The sequence below is a fragment of the Callospermophilus lateralis genome, chromosome 18 (genome assembly GCF_048772815.1).
Source record: "Callospermophilus lateralis isolate mCalLat2 chromosome 18, mCalLat2.hap1, whole genome shotgun sequence".
Lineage (NCBI taxonomy): Eukaryota > Metazoa > Chordata > Mammalia > Rodentia > Sciuridae > Callospermophilus > Callospermophilus lateralis.
In genome coordinates this window covers 52,731,072-52,748,586 of record NC_135322.1, presented here as the reverse complement: position 1 = coordinate 52,748,586, position 17,515 = coordinate 52,731,072, and the positions used below count along the sequence as shown (strand labels likewise).

At 51.6% G+C, this 17,515-nt stretch overlaps 1 protein-coding gene across 2 annotated transcripts in view; it reads right to left on the bottom strand.

Moving 5' to 3' along the window:
• Positions 1 to 17,515, bottom strand: part of Zfhx3 (zinc finger homeobox 3) — a 241,039-nt gene that overhangs the window by 141,040 nt on the left and 82,484 nt on the right. For both annotated transcript variants that reach the window (XM_076839379.2, XM_076839378.2), the window contains exons 2-3: positions 11,380 to 14,141; positions 5,746 to 6,242 (exon numbers count right to left, since the gene is read on the bottom strand). In XM_076839379.2, the coding sequence (XP_076695494.2) occupies positions 5,746 to 6,242; positions 11,380 to 14,095 (3,213 nt within the window). In that variant the 5' untranslated portion in view covers positions 14,096 to 14,141. The remainder of the gene's footprint in view (positions 1 to 5,745; positions 6,243 to 11,379; positions 14,142 to 17,515) is intronic.

Below are 17,515 nucleotides of genomic sequence, written 5' to 3'. Positions count from 1 at the left end.
CACTTGAGGCAAACATGGGGTGTGGACCTCGTAAGGAATAGTTAAGAGTACAGCAATATTTTATCAGGGTCTGACACCTCCTGTCCTATCCCTGGGAGGGACTGGGGGAAGAGAGGGAGGGAGGAAAACAAACTTTGCATTTAGAAAAAAAGAGTCTTAGGTTAATGGTTGTAAAACTGGTTTTTCAACAAGTGGAGTATTAAGCACTGGACTTAAAAAAAAAAAAAAAAAAAAACAGACACATGTAATACAATTTCAATTCTATTATGTGGAGTCTCAGTGAGGAGCCAGCAGGTAATACTGGCCTGACCCCGACTGTCCTGATGTGAGGGTGTGGACGATGTCATCACCAGAGGGACCCGGGCCCATCATGAGGCTAAAGCCACCAGCGGTATGCATGAAGGCTGGCCAGGGGATTCCAACGGAGGAACACATCTCCCCAGTGAGAGGCCAACCCTCCACCGCGTACAACTGGCCGTAAGTTGAGCAGACGCTCCTACAGGGGTGCAAGAGTGACCTGGTCCCAGCATGAGCCTGCCCCTGGCCAAGGACGCCTGGCCTTGCAAGCTTCCTAGAGCGCCCTTCAAGAGGACTGGTAGCCCGAAGAACTGCCACAGCCCGTCTGGGCTGGAGGCCCTGGAGTAGTGTCCCAGCCCAGGCAAGGAGCCCCACTTCCCGCCAGCCTCGGGGATCCAGGAAGGGAAATGAACTTCAGACTCTGGAGACGGAGAGCAGGAAGGCTAAATGTGCTAAAATCAGCCCAAACATGGAGCCCTTCACACCTTCTAAACCACCTTCAGGAAGGCTCCAAGGTGCAGGAGAAGGCGGCAGAGGTGGACACTTAAGGACAAAGAAGTCCACCTAAGGAGAAAACAAGGGTGGAGGGAACTGGCTCCGGAATCACCATGTGACCAGCGCGGGGAACACGCGGCCACGTGGGGGGGGGGGGGGGCACCCCGGAGGATCTGTGCTCTTTGCTGTCAGAGCAAGACAAAGGTCACCAGTGGCTGCCTGTGGGCCTCGAGGGTGCAGCTGTCTCCTCCAGACCCACCCCCTTCTCCCACTGCACCCAGGAACGGGATGGAGAATGGAGATTTCAAACCAAGGCATCATCTGATGGCTTCTGTCCTCTGGTTTGTCCGTCCGCCACACAGTGGTATTTTGGCTCTACTGGGAGAGTGAGCCCCAGTGAGTTTCTTGTGCATCTGGGGAAGAAGTGAGAACACAGAGCCCGATGGAGAGTCTCTCGTGTCCTTCCACACCACATACTCCTCAGGGGACGGCAAGAGTAGAAGCCCACGGCTGCTGTGTGTGTGTGTGCGTGTGTGTGTGTGTGTGTGTGTGTGTGTGTGTCTACAACATGCCTTAACCCTGCGGCCTACCTCCCACCCAGTAAAGGTGGCTTAGACACTGGCTTCTCATCTCCTGCGTGCCTTGCTGGCCCAGGGCAGCTCACAGGCGGCCCAGACACACAGCCATGGTAGACGAGCCTCTCTGGTTGTAATTTAAGATTAGCATGAAACCTTGGGTCTTGGCCCAAACCAACGGGCCTCAGCTGGGAATTGTCTGGGTAATGGATTCTGGTGGGGGTCTTAATCTACCTGCTGAAGATGATGGATTGCCCCTCCCAGGACTCTCAGGTGAAGACAGACAGCCAAGTGAAAACTAGACTCTGAGAGCCGGCAGGTGTGCACGGGTTCCCAACTGCCCTCCTGTCCCCGTCCTCCCACAAGAAGACAAGACCATAAATTCCAGAGGGCGCCATCCATGCCCCGTGGACTGGGAGGCAGAATAAGCACAGGAGAGCCTCAGCAACTGCCCCACACCACAGGCCTTTGTCAGTACTGGCCGCTGTCCCCATTGGGATGAGCAGGGGCACCCCACATCTCCATGGGGATGAAGCGGGTGGGGAGGGGAGTGAGGTATTTACATGTAAAAGCCGAAAAAGGTGGAATTGAGGTCTTGGAGCTCGGCACTGGTGGAGAGCCAAGGACCCTTTCCCCAGCACACTTCCACTCCAGCAGAGTCACTAAGCACAGAGACCAAGAGCCCAACCTCCCGGCTCTGCTGCAGGCTCTGGCAGAGGCCCCCACATGGTGAGTGTTAGGACACAGATACATGACCATGAGGGGCTGGATGAGTGCCAGCCACTGTTTAAGACACACACACAAAAAAAAGCCCAAGGAATTCCATCATGAACACTCTGCAGAAGTCCCCTGGGGGTCCAGAGGAAAGAAACGGAGCTTCCATCTGATGCCCTGGGCTCTCCAACCTTCCCCCCTCTGCTCCACCTCTAGGAGGCGTAAAGAAGAATACAGTGAATATTAATCTCATTTAAACACTGGCATCACACAGTAATCAAAACTAGACAATTCCAGGCAACGGGGATAGTATCGCCAGGCTTCCGCGATTAGCCCAACCCTTTCTTGCGTCTGGATTAGAAATCATCCCGGGCTTTCAGAAAGTTCAGTCCTGACATAGGAGCATTTGGGATCAAATGCTCGGGAACCAGAGGTGTTTTTGGACTTGGGATTTTCTCTGACTTTGGAATATTTTCACATACATGATGATTTGGAGATAGGTGCACATATATAATATTTGCATATGTTTTAGGGATGGGGCCCAGATCTAAAAGAAAAATTCATTTATGCTTCATACACACCTTTTACGCATATCCTTAAGGGAATTTTGTACACCTGTGTTCTCATGTGATATATCACACGAGGACAGGTGTGGGGTTTTCCACCTGTGGCCTGAGGTTGGTGCTCAAAAACTCTCATGTTTTGGAGTATCTCGGATGTCAGGTTTACAGATGCGAGATGTTCCACTGGTACCAGCATTTATGACATCAAGGGGCAATGACCCCGGCACTGGTATGAGTTCAAATGGTAACTCAGAAAGCCACGTCACTGCTTTTATCTCCTGAGGCCACGGCTCTGTTTCCTCCAATATGAGGAAGAGGAGGGGGATAAAGCCTCTGCTGAATGGAAGAGGCCAGGGGACCCGCAGGGAGGCCACTTCAGTGGGTGCAGCAAAAAAAGCAACTTTGGGGGGGGATCTCCCTGGCCGATCATAAATAATTAGCCAGGAAACCAGGATGGGGTGGGGTGGGAAGCCCAGCAGGGACAAGTAAGGCAGGCTGTGAGTGAGAAGAAGCCCAGTGCCCTCCTGGGGTCAGTGCATCTGGAGCGGTTTCTCTAGCAGACAGTAAAGAACTCGATTACATCCAGTTAACTGGGCTCTAAACTGATTATGCATGTGCCGGGCTAATGGATTACATTAGCAAGAGGAAAAATAACATGTAATCAATCTCCATTTACTACAGGCCACACCAGGGCCTAGAGGAAAAGTGACTCTCAAAGCACCTCCAAACCCCACCCCGAATTCGTGGATGGACGAAACACAGTGAGAGGGAGCCCCCTCAGTGGCAAGAGAAGTTTGTCTTAGTCACACTGAGGGATAAATGGGCTCAGGGCAAGCATTGGAATGATAATGCTGTCTGCGTAGGCCAGGAAATGAGTGGGAGAGCTCTGCACCCCCAGCAGAGCCTCAGCAAGCAGGGACATTCATCCCCAATGACTGATGCGGCCACACTGAGGACCTTAGGCTCCTGGTGTAGGAAGTGCTACCCAGAACCTCAGGGGCTGGTCACCCTGGTGATGTACAGCTGAACACCCTGTGTTGGCATCTGTCCTTTGGATGCTGGTTCCCAGGCTCCACCCACATGCCAACACTTAAGACCCCTCGACCCATTCATTCCCCATATCTTGAGCAAAAGCATCCACCACCTTAAAAAAAACAAGACAGAAACTAATAAGGCCTAGGAGGATGCTCAGAAAAATCAGACTGCTTCTTCCTAACCACCCCAGAAACACCTCACCCTGACTCTCTGGGTATGATCCATGGACATGGTTTGGGGGACAAAAGGGATATTCTTAGCAAGTCCTCTGGTTCCCAGGTCCTTCAAAAATAAAGCCGAGGGCCCGACTTTCAGTCAAACCTCTGGCCACGTGCAGAATTCACCGTGCACGTTTTAAAACCTAAACGGCAATCTTTGCCCTTGGAGGGAAGAGGCCAGCTTCGCGCCACCTCTAAAGACCCTTCATCAAAGTTGTAGACAATCTTCAATGGCCACACTGAGCCCTTTGTACACATTTTACTCAGTTGGGTCCTTTGGAAATTCTTTTTTTCCACTGTTTTTTTCCGTAAGCTTTTCCCGAACATGTCCACACCGCCCTGTGGCCCGTCAGATCTCCAGTTTCAACTGACTGCAAAGAGCCTTTTCTATCAATGATGGCACAAAACTAAGCCAGTTCAGTGAGACGCCTGCTCACTGAAGATACGGGAGTTGGCTGCGTGCTGTCCAGACCTTCCCAGTACATGACAGCTGGAGTTAGCAGACAGTTCCAGAACATTCTACCCACACTTCCTCACTCTTGCTTTCTTTTTTCTCCTTTCCCTAAAGCGGTTTCTTGTCTGTGGTATGAAGGGCTCCCACCACCCTGAGAATGGGTGACGGCAAGACGAATTAGTCACTGACCCCGCACAGAGCTGTGTGGACAAAGGATGAGAAGGGCTTCCTTACTTGGGGGTCTCCATTTAAAATGACAGTAGAAGAGAGGAAGGGTCACACTCGATCCGGGCCAGCAGAAACGGGACCCTCCTTGGCCCACGGATGTAAGCAATGGTGTGAAAGGAACGAGGAGAGACTGATAATAAAAGTGAGGAGAATGGAAAGAGAGCGTGAGGGAGTGGAGGGCGTGTGGAAGCAGGCTGGGGAGATTTATGGCAATTCGTACCTGATTGTTCATACTAAAGCCATTATGGGATGATTAGAGAAAAAGGTGAGGTTTTAAGTCCAGTGAAAATCAATAGAAACGTCTGGAGCAATCCTGCCTGCAACTGAAAGGACTATTTACAGTATCCAGGGCCCCTCCTCCTCTGTTACCGCCCATGGAGTCCAGAGGAGGATGGGGGAGAGGTCAGACAGGAGGAGTGGACAGGAAAGGGGAAGGGGAAGAGGATGGAGGGGCAAGAGGCCCAGGGGAAGCCCAGAAAAAGACAGTGATCAGGGGAAGGAACAGAAAGGGACATCAAATACAGGAGCGGGGGAAATAAAGAGCCAAGGGCTCCTTCCCTGACCCTGCTCTTCCCAGCATGTCTGCTGCCTTCCAGCCTACCGCAGACTTGCTCACGTGTTCATCAGTCTTCTCCACCCCGCCCCCAAAAAAGAACAGAAGCTTTGTGAAGGCAGCGACTGTGCGTGAGTCTACTGCATACGCTGACGTGAGTGCATGCTCAGAGCACCTGGTATGCACCTCTGGTATGCAGAAGGTGCTTAGTGTCTGCCTGTTGGCTGGAAGAGTAAATGAAGGAACCATCCCGGGGACATGTCCAGCAGAAAAGAAATACAGAGAAGGGAGAAGAATGGAAAACAAGAAGCCCGTCTTCTGAAGGAGAAAGATCCATCACAGAATCGGAGGGTGAGCACGAAAAGCCAAGCGTCAAGAAAGCCAGGGCAGGAAGGGAACCACATGATAGTGCTGGGCTGCTGTAACTCAGACCTGCCCCCCGAAATGGGGCACCCTAGGACAGGAACCTTCTGCCCCTTCCAGGGCCAGGGTGCCATGCAGCAGCCAGCGCAACCCTGACGGGGACTGTCCATCACTCTCCAGTGCTCCCCCGTCTCCATGTATCCACACTCCATGAGGTAGCAGCGCCTGGGCCCCTAGGAGCCGGTCTTACCTTGTACAACTTCAGGCTGGCCTCGTGCCTGGAGTTGACCGTGTGCAGCCGCAGTTTCTCTAGGCTGTTGGTATAGTAGTCGCAGGCGTTGCATTTGAGGTGCACAGGGTTGCCGATGGCCACGCACTTGAGCCTCCACTCGTTGGCCTTGCCACCCTCCTTGATGTGGGCCACCAGCTGGTACTTCTGCACGTGCTTGTCTGTCTTGCAGTGCAGCTGGAAGTTGGCCTTGAGCTGGGTGTTGTAGCGGCAGAGCTTGCACTGGTACGAGTCCCCCATCACGGCCTTCCACTCGTCCTCCGAGAGGCTGCGCTCCACGTTCATGTGCAGCCCCAGCATGTCCAGGTTGTCCGTCGTGAACTTGTTGCAGACGGCGCACTGGAAGAGCTTCAGCGACGGGTCGTTGGTCTGGATGAAGCTCTCGCCCAGGTTCATCAGCTCCTCCGACACCAGCTGCCCACCCCCGAGCCGCATGTCTAGGGGGATCTCACCGCCCACTGTGGGAAGGACAGAGGAAGAGAGTCAGAGGCCAGGCTCACGGCAGAGGCACCACCCAGCCCTCTGCCACCCTCAACTGGGATCCAAGGAGAGCAAGGTCACATTGCAAGTGTTACAAGGTGCTACTAACTGGAAAACAAAGTCCACTCGCTGTGTTTGGCTCTCTCCTATGAACTCTGTGGGATATATGGAAGACTTCATAAGCCTCCTTAAGAAAAGAGGACCTAGGAGAAGTTACAGACCATCACCTCTTGAATTACCCCATTCATCCCCTCTCTCAGGATCCAGGGAAAGTCAGACATCAGTGTCATTCAGTGGGTATAACATAAGACCCTCTAGAACTAGAAAACAGTACAGCTGCAACCCACGACCCAAGCCTTATGTCCAATCCCAATGGGGCCTGGGATTTATCTAAAGCAGCTCTAACGTAACTTTCTGCAATCAAGGAACTAACTGTTTCATAAGCACGTGGTCCCGGGCATAGTCACCAGCCCTTTATGGCTAAGGAACACTTGCAAAGTGGCTAGTGCCATCAAGGAAAAGAATTCCTAATTGTAACTAATGTAAATGTAGAAAGCCACGCGTGGCTAGTGGCCCCCATACTGTGTGACACAGCTCTAAAGTGAAGATTTCAGGAATGAGCTCTAGGCTTCACCAGCTCCTCCAGTCAATATCCTACCTGTCAGTCAATGCTGCCAGTCCCTCTCCCACCTTACCACTAGGACAATCTCCCTTTTCTGAGCTTCTGCACCATGAACAACGTAGGTCTACTCTAGGCCACATCATGTTCTCTTTGTCAGTCGTGGATGATCACATACAGAGCCACATAACAGCTGGCCTCCCTTTCAGGGGGCAGGCAGCCTTATCCTCGTTGACCCTCTACCCAGTGCCTAGCACCAAATACTTGCTGTGCCAGATGGGCTCAGAAAGAGCCAAAATGATACATGTTCGGGAAGCAGGGTGAAATGGGCAGTGGAAACTCCAAGGTCAGCTCCCAGTCCCTGAAAGGGATCTGAGAAAGACCCCTTCCTCTGTCTCCACCCAGGTTCCTTCTCAGTCCATTACTACCCCACATCACCTGGGATCAGCTCACCTTTACCGGTGGTAAGCGAATACAGGAAGCTCTTATTTACATCAGAGAAAGACCTAGAAAGAACTGCCTGCCCTCCGTGGCTTAGAAGCACACAGTCACCCAGAGAGGTGAGCATCGGCTTCTATTTTCTGCCTCTCCCCCTAAATACAATAGCACACTTGAGCTATGAGGTCTGCCCCCAACCCCCAACTGATATTTAAACTTGACCTTTTACATGCGGTTGGGCTGAGGTTATTTATTTATTTTTTTAATGACTGATTAGAATCCAAGTTAGTGGTTCATCAAAGAAAAGATTTTTTTTTTTTTTCCCCAAACGATTTTCTTATTTACACAACTCAGGGTACCTCACGTGAAAAGATCAGCGCAGGCTCCACTAAGCAAGACCGGCAGCATTTGAAGCCTGTGAACATTCTAGCAAGCCACAGAAATCTTCGCACATGCATTCCGGAAGGCTTAGGAAGCCTCCTGCTTGCTGTCTCTTTTGCCATCTCTCCTGATGAGAGGAGCCATAACTATGATATTCTTTTTAGGACAAGAGAGAAAAAGGAAAAAAAAAAAAAAAAAAAAAAAAGCCCACTCTATCCCTTAATGGGTACAAAGGCCAGGCAACATTCACATAACATGCACGGTGTTTAGTTAAAGCAGAAACTGCCCAGAGGGTAAGACAAGGAGCAAACATATATTTGTTTCTGATGCCAACCACCTGAAGCAGCAAATCTTTCCCACTTTTTAAATTTAACCTCAGTGCATCAATATTGCTCTGAAGAGAAATTCAGCTGTCACTTGCTGGATGCCTGAGTGAAACTGGAAGTCCTTAGAACGCTCAGAGAAAAGAAGACCCTGTTCCCATCCCAGGCTCTTAAGATGAAATGCAAATCATAGAACACAGGAGTGGTGAGAGGAGCCGGGGACAGGCAAGCCCAAACTCACACAGACCGCAGAGGAACGCCAGGGCTTTAGGATCCCACAAATCACAAATTCATGGGGCTAGGAGGAACTTATGAGATGGAGGAACCTCACCCAGTTGGGAGGGGATCCCTTCCTGAGTAGGATCTCAGCAGGTCTTCACTCTCAACCCGGCTGGAACAGTCTCAGAAAGGAGCAGGCGCCATCTCCTTCCACACAACCAACCTTAGTATTGGGGATCTGCACCCTGGCACGTGAGCCCACCAGGAACTACAGCCTGAGAGAAGCACGTGGATTACAAAACACATCCTAGGATGAACAGCAGAAGCAGAGCCTCATGCAGGTGTTCTGTGGCTGCCTGGCTACTCAGGAAACACACAGATGCCCCATAAGCAACCCTTCCTCAGTGCAATGTGCTGTGCTAATTTCAGCTGAAGGGATGTCTGGGAAGACATTCACATGGTCTCAAGTCTAATATCCTGTCTACTAAGAGTGGCTGAACCAGATCAGGGCAAGGGGTGCTAACTTTAAAGTCCTCTGGAAAGTAAGGAACCATGAGAACAAAACTGTAAGCAGGAGAATATTTCACAAAACCCCTCTTTACACCTGCAAAACCCAGCGATCTCTAGTAACACCTAGAGCTATTTTATAAATGGCCTAAGAGAAAAAAAAATCAGTAGAGCTGCAGATAGAACTGGAAGTTACACCTTTTTTTTCATTTGCATATGCTGGTTTCTCCTACTGAGGTTATCCAACCGCAGTTAGTTATAGCCCTCTTGACACTTCCTGTCACCCTCCACATCCACTCAAGCTTTGTGACTGTCATCATCTCAACAGACCTCGTGGCCCAAGGAAGGCACAGGATATCTCCAAAGACTCACCTCATCTGACAAGTGGTGACATTGGAAACTCAAGGGCCCTTCTTAACTGAGCTGGATAAAGTCCCTGGAGGCAAGAGCTCTATTCTCTTCAGGAATTATGTATGGCTCTCCCGCAGGTGTCTAGAACACCAGGATTCATTCCTCTGTTTCTTCCGTATCTACCACAATACCCAGGATAATGCGTGATGGACTGCAGAGTCATGGGTACTTGGTAGAAAAGCAAAATCGTTTCTCTCCTTCGCAATTCAAGCCTTCATGACCCATTTTCAAGGTAATGAAACAGACCTCAGTTTGACCCAATATGAACCCCTCCATTTTCTGTCTTTGTTCCATCCACATCATGTCTGCTTGACTCCAAAGATCTACCTCCCCAGATTTTAAATCACTAGACTAGAAAACTCCAATTCCAAGTGGCTTAAACCAACAACAAAACAACCTTAAGACCATCGAAGCCCATCTTCTACGGTGCATGGAGACAAAGAACATGACGGATCCCTCCATCTTTATGATTAACCAGTGGGTAAGACATCCTTAGGACACTTAGTAATAAAGGATCATAAAGGATCAAGATATCACAAATTCAAAGTGAAATAAATACAAAACAGGAAAAGCAAAGAGAATGCTTTCAAATATAATCCATCAGCAAAAAATATTATCACTGAAACACCAGACAAACAGAGACCCGCCGGCCAGTGAGGTCTCACCCTCTGGTATTCACCTAAACCATCTCCAAATGAAGGCACTTGCTCACACTTTGCTGCCAAGAACAACTCATTGCTCTTAACTCAGGCCATTGCAGCTGATCCCAACAGGGTTAGTTAGCAGTCAGGGAGTGGAAATCAAGCAGGACCCCCGACTGAGGCATAAGAGGTGGGTGCGAGAGTGGCTCAACCACCATGATGGCCTTCACCAACCAGTCTGTAACCTTTCTTGCTAAAGTGGTTCTCACAAAAGTGGCTGTGACTCTTTCTACCTACAGACCCAGTTTTCGGCATCCAGATCCTAGATACCCTTGGCCTTTATTGTAGATATATTAAGCCAAATGTTAGGACTTGATGCTATGGTTTGGATAAACGTCCCTCAAAGGCCCGTGTGTCAAAAGACTTTCTCCCCAGTATGTGGCACTACTGGGTGGTAGAACCTTTAAGAGGTGGGGCCTAGTCTTCAGGCCCATAGGGGCATGTACGCATGAAAAGGATGCGGGGACCCTGGCCTCCCTCTTCCTCTCACTTCCTGATCACCATGAGATAAGCAGCTTCCTTTGCCCTGTACTCTTGCCCTGATGTACTGCCTCACCACAGGCCCAAAAGAGTGTGAGGCCAACTGACTGTGGACTGAAGCTTTCAAAGCTGTGAGCCAAGATAAACCTTTTATCTTTATAAGCTGACTATCTCTGGCATTTGTTACAGCAACAGCCAACTAACAAACTAGTGACTGGACAAGGCCAGCTCCTCTAAAGCACAGCTACCACTCATGGCAGCAAAAGGCTCCATTAACCAGCTCCCAACTGCTGTTAAAACTTAGCTTTCTTTGACAGACAACTTTACAATTCATTCATTTTTCATCTATCACACCACTCATTAGGATGTCCCCAGGGCAATTTAATTCCCAATTAATTCCCAACTACACTAATCACCATCATCCAAAATAATAAAGAAGAACACATCTCTTTCATCAAGATCCTCATAAACACAAGGAGAACTTTGAGAAATCTCTGGGTACCTCTCAGTTCAGCAGAAAAACCAGCCTTTGGTTATTGGAATAAGGTATGCTACGGTTTCAAATTTCTCTTATTGAGATGATTGTCCCGATTTAAATTATTGAGATAATTGTCCCTATTCTTCTTATTGAGATGATTGTCCCAGCTACAGTTTCCTGTAAGTTTTAATAAATATTTAATGGAACCCAAAAGTTTTGAGTGATTATGGCGATTTTTCAAATTGAGAAAGAGAGAAAGGACAGAATGGGAATAGAAAGGAAGGTTGACCATAAGCCAAAAACTAGAGGAAACACTTAAATTTTAATCCTGGCCCTATGTAGCCAGAGTACAATCATAGCTCTGTTGAGTGCATAAGATCTTCCATATGTACACAGAGTTCAGGGGATTCTTGAGGGAAAAAGACTTGATTGGAAGACACTCCACTTTACACAAGGCAACTCAAGGAGGTAAAAACCAACTGGACTCCCTCAGCCCATCTCCACTTTCCCCAGTGAACTGCCTACCGTTAAAACAGACAAACACGTGGTCAGCCTCACCTAGAGCAGGCGTCATGGCGGCCATGGGCCCGGTGGGATCCAGCTGGAATCCACTCATCATGAACTGGGCGTCAGAGGTGGCACTGTCCATCTTCAGGTTGGGCAGGTTCATGTTCTGGGCCAGGTAGTACTGGTACAGCTCGGCCTCTGCGGGCGAGGGCAGGCTGCCCAGGCCCAGGTGGCGGTTGTGCTGGATCTGGGTCATGTTCTGCTGCAGCAGCATCATGTTGTGCATGTGCTTCTCACTGGTCATGTGAATGCGGAGGTTCCTAGCCACGTTGGTCTCGTAATCGCACACCTCGCACCGCCACGTGGGTTTGGTTTTTGGTTTGGTGGGCGAGGGGGCCCCGCAGGAGCTACTGATGTTGGCCGCCGCTGCTGCTGCCGCTGCCGCCGCCGCTGCCGCCCCAGCGGTGTGGCTGAAGACCTGCTCCCCGCCTCCGTTCTGCAGGTTCTGCATGTTGTTGAGATGCTTGTCGGACTGCATGTGAATACTGAGGTTGCCTTTGGTCGTTGTGGAGTAGTTACACACCTCGCAGCGGAAAGGCTTGTAACCACACGTGTAGCTCTCGCCTCGTGCCAACCGGGGGTGGGGCTGCCCGCTTTTGCAGTAGACGCAGGAGCCCCCAGGCTCCGGGTGCTTCTCCTTCATGTGTGCCTCCAGCGTCTGCTGGTACTTATAGTGCCAGTTGCACTTGGGGCACTTGAGTGTCTTACACGAGTTACGAGAATGCATCATGGTCATGTGGCCGCCCAGCGAGCGGGAAGAGCCCAGGACCGTGTCGCATTTGGGGCACTCCACGCCACTCCCCGAGGGGCACTCCCCAACCCCCAGCTCGCAGAGGGAGCCAGCGTGCTGGTGATGGGGGACAAAGCCCCCATCGTCGCCCTCTGTGCTTTCATTTGGTTCTGGTGCTGTGGCATTGTCTTTATTGGCACTTTCGTCAGCGAAGTCCAGCCTCCTGCCGCCCTCTGCCACATTGGCCCTGACGCCCTCACTGTTAAAGCTTAAACGATTCCTCCTGTTCGCACCATCAAAGACAACAAAGGAAGAAGCGGAATTAGAACTAGTAGAAGCTGTGCCCCTCGACAGGGTCTGGAGCACATTAGGCATTAAGGGGGAGTTAGAAATGCTTTGGTTTGAGAGAGCAAGGTCCTTTTTGCTGCTACCACCTGCCGCGGCCCCGGGCTCCTCGGGGGGCCTGTCCTCCAGCTCATCGTCCAACTCACTTGGAAAGAGTCCTTTGCAACCCTCCTCTTCCTCCTCTTCTTCTTCCTCCTCCTCCTCTTCCTCCTCCTCCTCCGCCTCTTCTTCTTCCTCTTCCTCTTCCGCCTCCTCCTCCTCGGCTGGCTCTGCTTTCTCGGAGAAGCAATCGGGGTCGCCCACTTCTTGCTTCTCTCCTTCAGCTGCCCCAGAGTCCTTGCCCTCTGAGGATTTGGTAGGACTGGAAGCCAGAGGCCCCAGGGGGACTGAGGTAATGGGGGTCTTCAGGACCGAGCTGGTGAGCCCGCCAAGGTTCAAGAGGGTGCTGGGGGTCAAGAGACCAGCCTGGGGCTGCTCAGGGCCAGTGGCAGAGCCGGCTGGGAGAGCCTCCTCCCCTTCCATTCGAATGCCACTAAATTTACCATAAAAACTATGTCCGGGGCCTATGAGGTTAGCTGTGGAAACTAAAGGGTGTTGAAAGTTTTTGTTTTTTGGTTCCAGAAAACTTACAAGGGGTTCCTTGTCTTTGCCGATCCCTTGGATGATAGCGGAGATGTTCTTATTGCTAAGAATTTTCCGCTCGTCTTCACTCAGGGTCATTCGATGGTCGTGCACCGCGTGGGTCACAAAGGAACGGACGTACCCGAAGGAGAGTTTGCACAAGAAACACATCAGGATGGGCTTCCTCTTGCCGTAGAGCACAAAGCCATCGAATTTGGACAGGTCCACATTGTTGGGAACATCTTTGGATACGCAGGAGCTTTTGGCAGAACCGTCGCTGTTCAGGTAATCCTTGTTGCTTTTGTGTCGCACGTCAAAAACGCGGAAGCTGTGCAGGACGGGGCTGAGCCCCGCCAGGGCTGAGGTATTCGGGAAAGCCTGGTCTGAGCCCTCAAACCATTTCCCGAAGGATGAGGCTATGTGGAAAGTGTTGATGATCTGCGGGTACCCGGGTGCAGCACACGAAGGGTCCCCTTGCTTGCCCCCCGCCCCGGGGAGAGAGTTCAGGAAGAGCGAGGGGACAGGCCCGCTGCCGCTGCCGCACGCGCCCCCGCCCTGGGTCAGCTGGCTCAGGCTCTCCACGATGTACGCGGAGCCGTCGGGCTGGTAGACGATCTCCCCGGCCAGGTTCTCCACGTCGCTCTCCTCGTCGCCCTCCTCGCTGGTGTCGCTGGCGCTCTCCTCTCGCAGGGGCGGCGGCGGGCGCGCGCCGGGGCAGTGGTGCTCCATGTAGGTCTGCAGGCTGGCGAAGGAGGCGGCGCACTCGTTGCAGCTCACCTCCTTGCTGGCGGGCTCGGCGGGGGCCCCGGCCGAGGCGCTGCTCTCCGCGAGGCGCTCATTGAAGGGGGCCCTCAGGCCGTCCAGGGGCCCGTGGCTCTCGCCTGTGGGCTGCTCCATGCTACTGGGTTTGTCGGGGAGGTGGGTGCTGTTGAGTTCAGTCCATTGCCGGTGCTGAGGGATACCGCACCCATTGTCCTTCCCCGAGACGACGGGCGAGTCACAGCCTTCCATGGTAAGGCCTGCGTGGAGCTTTCATTGCACCCAGTACGGATCGGACCTGAAGGGCGGAGGCAAGGGGGGAGGAGGGAGAGAAGGGAAAGAGAGAGAGAAAGGAAAGAGGTTAGGAGGGCCGAGGCTAAGGTCCCGCGCACACGGAACGCTCTAAGAGGCTTCTGTCCACACCCACAACACAGAGCCCAGGGCCAGCCGGGCACAAGGCAGGCCTGGGGACCTCGCCCCACGCAGGCCGGCGCGCAGAGGGCGAGCAGCACCTGTGGGCATCACCGCCGGGTCCAAGCAAGGGGAGGGGCACGGAGAAAAGGGATCAGGAGCACACGTCTTTGACTTCAGGTGGCCCTCTGCTCTACCCCTGGAGACCAGTTCAAATGTCCACGGTTTGTCAGCACAGCTTCAAGTCAGGGCCGGCAATGAGCCACAGTGCAGGAGGGCTGTTACCTCTCCAGCCCCCATAAGAGATCACAGAACACAGTGCCTCCCACATACAGATGACCCACACACAGTCATCCAGGGCTGACTGCACTGTCGGTGGGACAGGGGGACACCAGGTAGGGACAAAGTGGAGGAATGTTTAGCATCCTCAAAAAGAGGATGGACAACTAGGACAAGTTGGCTGATGTAGAGAAATCCCTGCTGCTGCTTTTACTGACCATGCATCTACTTTGGCAAAGAAGATCTCTGAAAACTACAAGGTTCAGAGAGCCAACCTACAGGCTTGGACACCCCCACCACCACCACAATGTCCCCAGGAAGACTAGTGGCTGCATCCCTCCTCTGCAGGACTCTCATAAGCGTCAGTCCCATTCCCTAACCAGTAAAACAGAAGGGCTAAATCTCCAAACAGGCCCAGTGCCAACTCTGACCACCAAGCATAAGACAGGTCCCCACATTCCCATCTGCTCTACCCCAAACTTGAGAGCTCCCTGGACTTGGTTGGTTTTAGACCAAGAATATGTAGATGCAAAGCATGAGTTTGATATTTCCAATGAGAACCAGCCATATTCTCGATTTGGCAACTCCCCCTCAGAAAGTTCTACCTCATCCTGTCTGTAGAAGCCCACAGACAGCGTGCTCAGTGGCTTTTGCTATCTTGATCTTAGCCCAAGTCCAGACAGCAGCTGGGCTCGGCAAGCCCCAGTTCCACACCTGCCTTTTAGGATATTAGTTGCTACCCAAGCAGCTGTCTTGCAGCCCTAGGGCTTTTCCGCTTCTAAGTGCCACTGATCTGAACTTGCCCTCTGAGACCTTGTGTCCCTGGGAAGGTGGCAACAGATCACCAGCCACCAGTATCCTGTGGCAACTTCATCGCTGGGGCACTTCTGTTGAGATACTGCTACAAGCAACTTAGCACCTTGCACAGCCTGATCTTTCGCCCACAGATCCCAGGCCATCTTCCCCTGCTCCTCGTCCTCGGAGGACACTTGGCCACATCTCCACCCACCATCTCATTCATCTCATCTCATCTTCAGCAGCAGATGAAGGCTGTAGCTGCTTGGTCTCCCTCTACCCTCTGCAATCCCCATCTTTTCATTCTTTTTTCATGATTCTTGACTGCACAGTTAGCCAACAGCTCCCCCTCGGGAAAAGATGGAGAAGTCATATTTACCAGAAGTCTCAGGAGAAATAACTTTTTGGAAGAATGTGCCATGATTTACTTAAAACACACATGCACAAACACTCACTTTTCAATTTATGATGTCAGACTCCATGTCAACAAAGTTCTGCATGCCTTGAAAAAGACATGTTCGTTTGAAACAGAGGTGACTACACTAAACCAAATCCAATGGCAAGTGCAACGGGACTTCTCTCAAGGTTTAGCTGGGATACAGGTGAGAATCTAGAGAGGCTCTTCTTAGGGATGCTCCTGATTGGCTGGACAACATCTGATTGACAGCTCAGGCCAAAAAGGTTGGCAGGCCTGAAGGGGCGGGAGGGTTAACAGCCCAATTGTAAAATCAATGTCATAAATGCTTGGTAAGTTACAGGAACATGCGGGAAGGGGAGGCCACGATTGATAAAGGAGAACAGCTTTGATGCTGCACCAGGGACTTGTTTATCGACAGCAAAGCCAATCTCCTCTCCAGCCTGGGCTGGGCCAGAGAAACCTGCAAGCGTTTACCAATTAATTGGTGGGCTTTTCTTGCTCTGCTCTCTTCTTCCTCCTCCTCTTCCATAAACTATCCAGCTAAGGAGCTCAGACTTTTTAAAAAAATGCCCTTAGTTTGTTATTTATTACAAAGTAGAAAGTGTCGAGACCTGATGACATTATGACAACTTCTGAAAGACATGACCCTGTGGTGGCGACACTAGGGCTGCTCATTCACAGGGGCAATGGCCCACTGAGATACAGGTGGGAAAGGAGGATTTCATTTCTGGATCCATGCTGCTTGCTCTGGGCTTCCTTTCCATGCCTGGTGCCATGAGGAGCAGAACCCTTGGCAACCTTGCTAAAGAGTCAAGTGTGGCTCATGGGCTAGTAGCCCTGTCCTCGGTAGGGAGCTTGGGAAATACAGACTCTCAGCTCCCAGCAACCCCTACCATTAGAATCTGCATTTTTTTTTACATCATTCCTAGGAAATGTGAATCAAACTTAAGAGACTCTGACTCACAACATCTTCGCCAGGTGGCTGGCTCATCTGTGCTTGGCACCTGTACTGCCAGGTAACCAGTGAAGGGCAGCCTTAGCCCTACCACCCAGTCCCTGGGAGGTGCAGGGATGGGAATGGACAAGGCGGCCAGGAGCCCTGACATGAAGAAATCTCTTCATCCTGCCCGGTCCTGCAGCTCAAGGACCTCGGGGCATCCACCACTCTCCCACCCAGCCGGCCGCCGAGCTCGCTGTTTATCAGCCAGTCAATAAGAAAAAGGTAGTTCTTACTTAAGGAGGCAGAAGTCAACTCGGCAGGTCGATCAGCACTCTGTCTGTAAACACGGTTTCCCGTAAAATCAATGATCTTCAGTTACAGAGGGCAGCCTGGGAACCAAGAGGGTCCCCGCGCTTTCACAGGCAGCCCCGCCAGCCAGAGTTTGCGTGCCTCTCTCCTCGGGCCCCCCAGGCTGTGTGCCCTGTCCCCATCCCTGGCTCACACACGAGTCCTCAACCCTTCCTGCAGCCTGTTTCTCCTTCCACTGAACACACCCCAACTTCCCTTTAAATGTCCAGGGGGGCTCTCGCAACCCCCAGTACTACACTCATTACCATTGTTTAAGAATTCAGTTGGATTTTAATAAAGTGCAATCTCTCCAATGACAACGCTCAAGAGAAGACACATGAGGATGTTGATAGTATCCGTACATATGCACACGTGTGCGCCCTCGTCCCTCTCTCTCCCTCTCCCTCTCCCCCCGCCTTCTGAGCCTTTAAATCTGCCACTGGAAACTTCAGAAGAAAAGTTCTGACACCTTCATCAAGAA